The following is a 9,751-nucleotide window of genomic DNA, read 5'->3' on the forward strand; positions in this document are numbered from 1 at the left end:
TTTCTCCTCCAGCGGCAATGTCCACTCAACTCCTCTTAATGACAAATCTCAAGTTGTGTTGGAATTGGTCAACCCAATAACTCTTTGGATTCTATGGAAACAACGGTGTAGACGAGTCTTCTCCAACCAAACCACGCATCCAACAAGGTTATTGCAAGAGATATGGAGTGAAATTGTAGCCACTTTAAAGAGCCAATATGATGGCCTCAAAGGCGGCTCCGATGGAGTTGAAAGACAACGAATAGCCTTCATCCAACAATGGTCGTCCTCTCCCTTTCTTGAGTCAATGGGTGTCCACATAAGATGGAACTATCGCGTCCCTACAGGGATTTGTACATAATCGTCTCATGTGTAAAATTTTATAACTAATGGAAGGAGTTTTTTTTTGGAAAAAAAAGAAAAAGAAAAGGCAACATGAAATTCATTTAATGATCGAGTGCGTATGTGCGTAGGCAATATCCTATGCATGGGTGTCAATGTGTATGCACATAAATGAGACAAGCTATATCCTATATGTTTGGTGAAAACACACGGTATTCCCCTTTGCGAAGCATGGTAGAACTTCACAAGCGGATAAGGAACCCTACTTTTCTCATTGTCCCTAAGGTTCACAGAAGTCGTACAATAGATTCAAGTATGATATTGTTACATGTCTTAACAAGGTTTAGGTCAACTTTTGCGTTTGTTCCATAGGATGTAAATTTTGAAATTTAGGCCCCAAATATATCATGTTTAGTCTATAAGGGTTTCATTTGTTGTAATCTAATTCATAGAAGTGACATGTAACTTGGGTGTGGGTGCAAAACAATTTTGAAATCCAATGAAAATGAAATCGTATTCTAAGATTATGATGATGACGACGATGATGACAGGGATGGACTAAAGTCCATGGGGGGATGAACATGACCCATGAAATCACATTGACCTAGGTATACTAAAGCCTAGATATATGGCATCCTCCTTTCAATGCTTTTATCGTGGAATGTTGAGGCCAACTTTTATGAATGGAGTGTATGATGCCAAAAGGAATTTGGCTTCCCTAAATTTATGCCTAAAAGCTAGCTCGGAATATCAAAATAAGCCCCTTTGCTCTAGCTTAAAGAACCATTATTAGAAGAGGAACACAACTATAAGGTATATTATTAGAAGATGACCACAAGTATAAGGTATCTCCATTAGGTTTTTCCCGCCACGTGCAAGAACACATTGTCATTCTAAAGGATATCTATTAATGATAGATATGTATATTTAATTTGTACAATATTAAAATTCCCCACTTGCTTTAATTGTTGGTTCCTATTTCAAACCCAAATGCCAATAAGACAACACAAAGTCTCTTTGAATATTAACAATGGGAACTAGAAAGAGGGGCTTCTAACATCCTAGAGGACATTGATCCAATTTTGTAGTAAGCTCATGTTAATAACAATTCAAGTAAATTGTAACACAAACACCAATTTTTCTATATTTTCTTAAGGGCCCTCGCACAAGCCCCAAAAGAGAAAGAAGGGAACTACTTTACCCTAAATTACTCAAATACCACTTGTAATTGAGAAAAGGAGATGAATTAACTATATAATTGCTCAAGTAGCACATATAATTGTCCTTTGGGGTTTGACCAAGGGACATTCCATGAAGTAATAAAAGAACCATATCTAAGTTTCCTTATAATATGATGGTTAGCTAGTAATGTGTGTGTGTGTGTGTGTGTGTGTGTGTGTGTGTGTGTGTGTGTGTGAGAGAGAGAGAGAGAGAGAGAGAGAGAGTATTGTATTGGTAGATTTAGTTGTACCAAGTGACATACACATAACATTGCTCAACAAAGGTCATATAATAAATTTCTAGTTTGGAATACTATGTTTGAGCTTTGAATGGCGAACAACCATAGAATGATTTGCTATTATAGCAAGGCAAGAAGAAGAAAATATTGTAGGTCATGAAAAATTCAAGTTCCATACATTTAACCCGAAACATAGGCAAACAAGATACAAGAAATAAGTGCAAAGCATAATTTGATGAATTGGGCCCCCTCTCCTCCATATAATATTCAGACATGAAAACGAATCATGTATGTGCAGTGTGCACATAAAACAGATCAAGCATGTGCTTTTTTTTAATGAATTCAAATCTATGATACCAACAACTACATTCAAGAATCATCCCAATCGATAAATGGATAAGCTTCTACATATTTAGCTCACATTATTTTTATTAAATGCCACACATTTAGGCATTACAAATAGATGTTTATACCAAGCTTTTGAATGAATCTTTACAATGACATTAAGAAAGACAACGTTGACAATTATACCAGATCAAGCACTCTCCAGTTGCACGAGTGTATGCATGCAATTAACCCTGGTTCAAAGTCTCTCGTCGCCTTAGAAAGGAGAAGAAATGCCAACACAGAGAAAATTGGTTGATCGCAAATAAGTGTGAAGATCATGCTTTTGTTGGGAGATTTTTGAGGGTGTATAAATACTTGGCACAACATTCAATGATGCCATGTTGAATTATGACACCAGGATGTGGAATATAAAATGCAAGTTTGTTTCTGTGAATAGGAAAAGGGCTTTACTTATCAACATACTATATCACGCATATAATTTGGTTGTTCTTAACCGTCGGTTCTATTACTTCTTGTGAGTGTTTGGGGAGCTTTCCATATCAAACAAGAAATTGTCCAATCACATAGCATACATCTACACTTTTTATGGGATGGGCTCTAGGTTTCCCCTAGTGCAAAGAACCAAGTTAACCCTAGTGCGAAGAAACATGTTAACGTCCCCATGCATGGAAATCGAAATGTTGAGTGTTTGGAGCCATGGAAATTGAAGACAAGACACTATTTGAGGGTACAAGTTAGTACTTACACCATTGTCAGAGACCCTCAAGTAAGCCATAGGAAGAATTTAATGGAAATAATGAAGACGAGTACCAAATTTCAATATACTTGAAGAGCATCTCTTGTGCAAGTACATCACATCATAACTTAAAGAACACTTTCCCTCTAGAGTTGGGCACCAATATGTATTAAGACTAGATAAGTGATCAAAACATAAGGAAGAGTCGGTTCCATTATTAAGACTAGGTGAATGCTCAAAACATAAGGAAGTAGACGTATTGACTTACTTTCCATTAACTCTAGTCCTCTTCTCATGACTTACATCAATTATCTATTTCTCTCATTAAATGTGTAAGTGTCATACAACCATAGGAAAACTTCGAGATGAATGGTTAAGTGGATGTATTGGAAGCCATTAACATGTTATAGCCCTGGTCGGTGTCGCCCTATGTTGCTTCAAAGCATGGGCATTGTTTGCTTGAGAGTGTTGCCTCAATGCATGTGCTAGGGCAGAGACCTTCCTCCTAGGTGTAACAATATTCTCATGCTCAAGGGCTAATCGAGACGAATTAACGAGGGCCGGAGGTTGCCAACCACTAGTCATAAGTTTGTCCATACGAGAGGGGACTAGGAGACATGTCGATGATGAAGACAACGATGGCTTCAATGCACACTTGCTATACCCATAAAAGTCCTTGATTTCCACCTTCAATCTAGTGGATAACAACGGTTCCTCAAGGGAAATGGAACCAAGATGTGTGGGCTTAGCCTTGTCATAAGCACAATTATCGAAAGTGGTACTACATTTGGTGGTCCTCTTGTAGGAGGAGAACCATTTGGCTTGCAAGTAAGAGTGTTTTCTCCAAGGTGGCAAGTGCATGCCCATAATCTTGAGGGAAAGCTTCGCCCCCTCCGACATGGCCTTGATAATTGCCTTTAACCTCTCCCCTCTCCCCACGAAAATGCAGGGCACCATCTTTAGCAATGTCTCGTATTGCTTCGAGGCTCTCGCCAGCTCGAACTGCGCTCGGAAGTCGATGTCAACGAAGATCCTTCCGCTACTCACAATCACATCGATATACTCGTAGTTTCCTGTTGGTATTCGATCCAACGGGACCATCCACATCAAAACATTAACATAGAGATTGAGGGTTAAGGAAAATCTAGTTACTTAATTCCTTTTTGCTACTAGCTACATCCAATGTATATACATATATACATATACATATATTGTATACATACACATACACATACACATACACATACACATACACATACACATACACATACACATACACATAAACATACACATACACATATATATATAAGCTATACATATAAGCTACACACATATATACACACTCACTTATAATAAAGTCTTGTCATAGTGTCCATTCACACTTAGAGATTGTCCATGAGTTGATTAATGACATGGATGAATTTTAGTTGATTAGTCACATGGGTTAATTTAGATGATTAGTTACATGGGTTCACAAGGTGATTAACTGCATGGGTTAATGCAAATGCCATTTAAGGAAGAGAAAAAGGCCCATTAATGTGTGATCAAGAAGGCAACAAAGGAGGTGGTTAATCACAACTAATTGAATATGTGATTAAGAAGGGGAAACCAATCCCTAATAAATGATTAATGACAAAGGAGCACACATTAGGTTGGGATTAGGAAGGAGATTGACCGGATAATTAGCCACAGCAAAGACTTAAACATGGGGATTAAGGAGGCAATTAAGAAAGCATACAAAGTATAGTAGCTCATTGACTTGTAGAGGACCCTGCATTTATTAAAAGGAAGTGATTAAGGAAGGATTAAGCAATCCAAACGCAGTGAATTAGGAATGACAAGCGAAGGAGATCAAGGGAGTAAAGAATCATAAAATATGATTAAGGAAGTGGTTAAGCATCAAACGTGATTAAGGAATCAAATGTTATAAGCTAGATGAAATAATGAATGCGATTAAGCAGTCAAATAATGATTGATCCACACAATGTGATGAATGAATGAATGGATGGATGGATGGATGGATGGGTGATTAATGAAGTGATCAAGTAATCAAATTACCTGAAGGGAGAGATCCAGCTGCATTTTCCCACCTGGACTTGCAGATCGCAGCATTATATCCTATTGCTCTTAATTGCCTCATCACACCATAATTAAGCATACCAGTATGAACATGACCGCCATTAATCTTATTCTGCTCCTTCTTCTTAATGCTGCTGTAATTCTTAATCATCTCTGCATTACCATCATCATTATCCTCCCCATCCTTCTTAATGTGAGGCCTGCTGTTAATCTTCTCTAATGCTTCCATCACATCTCTTCTTAATTCCGCCTCTTCTTTCTCTCCTTTATCGCTAGAATTAATGGACGCCATCGTCAATAATCCCTGCCCATATACACCAGAACCCATCGTTTAGAATCACTAGAAAAAACCCTAATCTCATGCTACTGACATTAAATCGTCCATAAATTTGGGTCCGTTAAATCTGATTGATTAAGTACTTAAATATGCAAAGAAGAGAATCGATGATGATTCGGATTGACATTGTTTTTTTTTTACCTCCATTGCCTGGATCAATTCATCATAAACATGATCACGAAGAACAGAGTCGGCAGATCCATAATTCATGATACCACTAACTGATTGATTACGATGATTACAATTAGAATCATTAGATGCTGCCATTCTGCAATCATCATGAAGGATCGGATCGAATCTAGAGTGAGGGGATCCATGATCATCTTCAATAAATTCATTCACAAGTGCAGCAAGATCATCGTAGACAAGAGAACTGCTACTACTACTACTACTACTACTACTACTACTCTCATTAGCAGCAGCACGAGCATACTTGATCGTATCATCTTCTGAATCCTTCACATTCTTCTGAATCTTCTTCATGGGTAGCATAAATTGCTCCTCAATTGGCTTACTAAGCCGTATAGGTTGCTGTGGATTGACACCATGAATTGAATGGTGGTGATGATTCATTGCAATTAGTAAATTACTACAATTATTCCCCTCAGATCATGAGCTGCTTAATAATACTGGATCATAATTCATTATAAGATTACTGCTACTACTACTACTACTATTATCCTGAGATCATGAGCAATTTAAGCATAATGGTATGTATGAATCAGAAAAAAGATGCAGAGAAGAAGAAGATGACGATGATAATGAAGGAGAAGAATTAAATATAAGATGAAAAAAATTAAAGCCCTAGAAATTCAATTTGGGGGTTTTCTTTTTCTTTTTCTTTTCTGTAGTGTCATTTGATTTGCCTTAAAAATATTTAGCACAAAAATCTGCTGCATTTAATTTAGCAACACATATATATATAAATAAATATATACATACATATGATTCAATAGATAGATAAAGAAAGAAAGAAAGAAAGAAATGATCAAAATGTCAAAAAATTTCCTCTGCTTTTTATCTTTCCCATCTCTCTGTCTCTGCCCCTTCCCAACTCTCAATCTCTGCATATAATTTATCTATCTATATTATTATTATATGATATATGATATATCTAATAGAGATATTAAAACAAACAGAAAATATACTCTTTTCCTTTTTTCAATGCGTGCCTGATATTATCAATTTTATTATTATTATTTTTCTTCTTCTTCTTCTTCTTCTTCTGCTTTTTAAATTAATTTTCTGTTTTCAACCCATAGACAGAAATTTTATTTTTAATCTGCAGAGAAAATTAGACAGGCATAACATACATGCATACATACATACATAATGTGGATCTGTCTGTTCTTTTTTTTTTCTCTGTCTCTCTCTTCTTTCTCTGATGTTTTTGTGCTGCTGCTGATGTAAAAATTGAAACAAAAGAGAGAGAGAGACAGAGAGATTCAAATAATTAAACAGCAAAAAGAAGATGATGAGAATGATTGATGAAACCCTTCCATCAAATCACCATGATTTGTGACCCAGAAAACAACACAACACACACACATAGCAATTCAAAAACCAAAATCAGAGCAAAAACAATATATCCATTGATGTTATGTGTGGCATGTATGTACTACATTATACATATTTATATGCAAAAAAAGGAAGGATAGTTTCAAATTTGTGAATGTTTAAGAACAGAGCAAAATCCTTTGCTCTTTCTCTGTATATATTTATGTATGTATGTATGTATATGTATATGTATATGTATGTATAATGTATGTATATGTATGTATGTATATATATGTATGTATATGTATGTATAATGTATGTATATGTATGTATGTATATATGTATCATGTATGTATATGTATGTATGTATATATATGTATGTATATGTATGTATCATGTATGTATGTATGTACATTGTATACTATATGTATGTATGTACATATACATCTATGTATATGTGAAATTTAGTGTCATTAGGTGAGCATCTTGAGAGAAAGAAAGAAATATATATATATTATATATATATTAACGTCTTCTAAGAGCATTGGAATTTGTGGGTATCCATTTATGTACATACAATACTCATTTACTTGCTAACTAAACATAGAGAACTTCCCTCCAAATGTGACTTCCCCTCCTTCCTTCCCCCAAAACAAAATACTACGAAACTTGTTGTCAGGGGTTGGTTGGTCGGCATTCCCCCCCCCCCCTCTTGTTCTCAACGTTATTCCGAAACTGGTCGGTCATTGCCTTCTGACCGCGGCTGTTCTTGCTCAAAGGTTTTCTCACAAAATGAGAGAAAGTGTGTACACCTGAAAAGGGGGTTAATAGCCTCGAATCTACATATCTGTCCAGAAAAGAAGTGTGTGCATTCGAAAAGGAGTCAATAGTCTCTAATCTACCTTTCTACCCATATGTGTGGTTGTTTCGTAGCTTGATTGAGTTCGAGCGCATACGTGTCTATGTGGGCATGCACAATTGAAGGTTCTAATGTGTTATGTGTACTAGCGAGAAGAAGCGCACATCCAATACGGGATTATGATCTATATCCATTTGTTTCTGTCCACTTGATGGTAGTTTTGCTGCATATGTGCCTCCTAATTTATAACACCATACATTCGACATCACAAGAGTGTTCATTATATCATGTGTACATGTGTATCATGCCATTATGGTGCACACACACACACATGTCAAATGTATTTGTATATATTGCGGGTTTGTTCTCTTCCATCTTTACCTTCCCCCCCCCCCACTCCCATACATGATTATTGACTACCAAGGCTCCCAAGCCCTACTAATCAACCATATAGAGGTATCTTTTAGCCCATTTGTGGTTAGTATAGGGGTTTGTGAGCTCAAAAATATTGTTTATTACACTCTAGAATCCGTAGTCAATCCATGCCTATAAGAATCCATTGGTGTCCTTGGACCCACACGACTTGTCTGACCAATGACACTTTTTGCTTCCCAATCAGATATCTAGATTGTCTAGCAGAGGCACGCAATCTAATTCATAACATTTTACATCATATGGGTTCCCAAGGTAATGTGAAAGGAAACCATATCATAGAGCATGTGCTACAAGAAAAGAGGATTTTGGATAAGGTGTTTTCAAAACTTCGAGATAAAGAGTATCCAATCTATTTGAATTCCACTTACAAACATTCTTCAATCCTTTGTTTCGAAGCCTTCAAAGGCTCCAGTTTCTATGTATTGGTGAAGCTTTGTTTTTTTTTTTGGGGGGGTGGGGGGAGGTACACATCAATGTCATCTAAAATGTTCGAAAACCCGTATACTTCCGAGATGAGGTCAGGTAAGAGAATACACACACACACACACACACACACACATGCAATCATGCATGCACAAAGAATGTAGGCATTTCCTTTTTAACACTTCAAGACTCGAGCATAACCCCAAGAAACTATCTTTCCACCTTATTTGTATAGGAATTCTTCTTAGCCATTTTAACCATTTGCTTCTAGGGGTACTTACTTTGGACATGAGACATGTTGTTTGGTCTACACCAAATGGAACTACCTGTATCCCTACACGTTTTTATACCTTGAATAACAAGCAATGTGAATATGCCAACATCTTAACAAAATCATAAACATATCGTCTACCTCCATTCCATCTTTAACACTCGCATAAGTAGATATTTTATCCACCTTTCATAGTTCCAACTCATGAGTTATATTTGATACCAAGTCCTTATGACTCATGTCAACATGGTATACATTTACAAATCTTTACCCCTACTCTTGTGCATTCATGTACGTAGTGAAATAAGATAAAATGAAATATATATAAAAGAGGGCACCTGCATTTTGAAGTATTTTCATTGCTTGAAACATTTTAAACTAATTTAATGCTTATAAAAGTTTGGAGAGTAGCATCTTATTATGTTTATGGACCTAAATTTAAAAGAGACAATCTTCAACCAATATCACTGAAAGTTGCGGATTTATCATTATCAATTTTATTTGTTCGGGTGTTAACACATCTACTACACGAATCATAATAAACAAATGTCTCAGTTCGAGGTAAACTCCAATTATACATTGCATGTGCATGTGAAACAAATGACATATTCATTTTTTTATTGTTCAATGTATAGATAAAGAAATTCTGAATATCATTACACTTTCCATTATGTATTTGTGTGACGGGCCAAGTCGAATCACAATTGATCTCTCCAAACCCTAGAGCTTTTTCTTAGCATTTTAAAGATATGTTCTCCATAATCTCTATCCTACTTTGGTAGGTGTTTTCTTACCACATGTTTAATAATGAGATGTACATCAGAATGGATGCCTAATATATGTTTCCTTTGATTCAAGAATGTTTGACATGTCCCTTAGGTTTTTCACCTTCGAATTAGTAACATATTCAATTCTTGGTGTTAGCTTTTACAAACATAAATTGTTTAAGGCCATAAAGAATATAATTACGAGGATGTCACTTGTCC

At 36.1% G+C, this 9,751-nt stretch overlaps 1 protein-coding gene across 1 annotated transcript; it reads right to left on the reverse strand.

Moving 5' to 3' along the window:
* Positions 1–3,059: 3,059 nt before the first annotated feature.
* On the reverse strand, positions 3,060–5,874 carry LOC147855942 (uncharacterized). The gene is made up of 3 exons (XM_087329904.1): positions 5,422–5,874; positions 4,923–5,247; positions 3,060–3,937 (listed from the first exon to the last, which is right to left on the reverse strand). The coding sequence occupies exons 1-3, from the start codon at positions 5,851–5,853 to the stop codon at positions 3,261–3,263; spliced, it is 1,434 nt and encodes a 477-aa protein (XP_087186030.1). The 5' UTR covers positions 5,854–5,874; the 3' UTR covers positions 3,060–3,260.
* Positions 5,875–9,751: the final 3,877 nt, after the last annotated feature.

This window comes from Azolla caroliniana, unplaced genomic scaffold, assembly GCF_043228905.1.
Source record: "Azolla caroliniana isolate FFs.n. ecotype wild unplaced genomic scaffold, voAzoCaro1.0.p SCAF_13, whole genome shotgun sequence".
Classification (NCBI taxonomy): Eukaryota; Viridiplantae; Streptophyta; class Polypodiopsida; order Salviniales; family Salviniaceae; genus Azolla; species Azolla caroliniana.

Excerpts from the sequence above, each read along its gene's own strand:
- LOC147855942 (XM_087329904.1), bottom strand. The coding sequence starts at position 5,853 with ATGAATCATCACCACCATTCAATTCATGGTGTCAATCCACAGCAACCT. Across the intron at positions 5,248-5,421 it reads AATTGATCCAGGCAATGGAG|GGATTATTGACGATGGCGTC; the intron begins GTAAAAAAAAAA and ends GTATATGGGCAG. Across the intron at positions 3,938-4,922 it reads AGCTGGATCTCTCCCTTCAG|GAAACTACGAGTATATCGAT; the intron begins GTAATTTGATTA and ends GAATACCAACAG.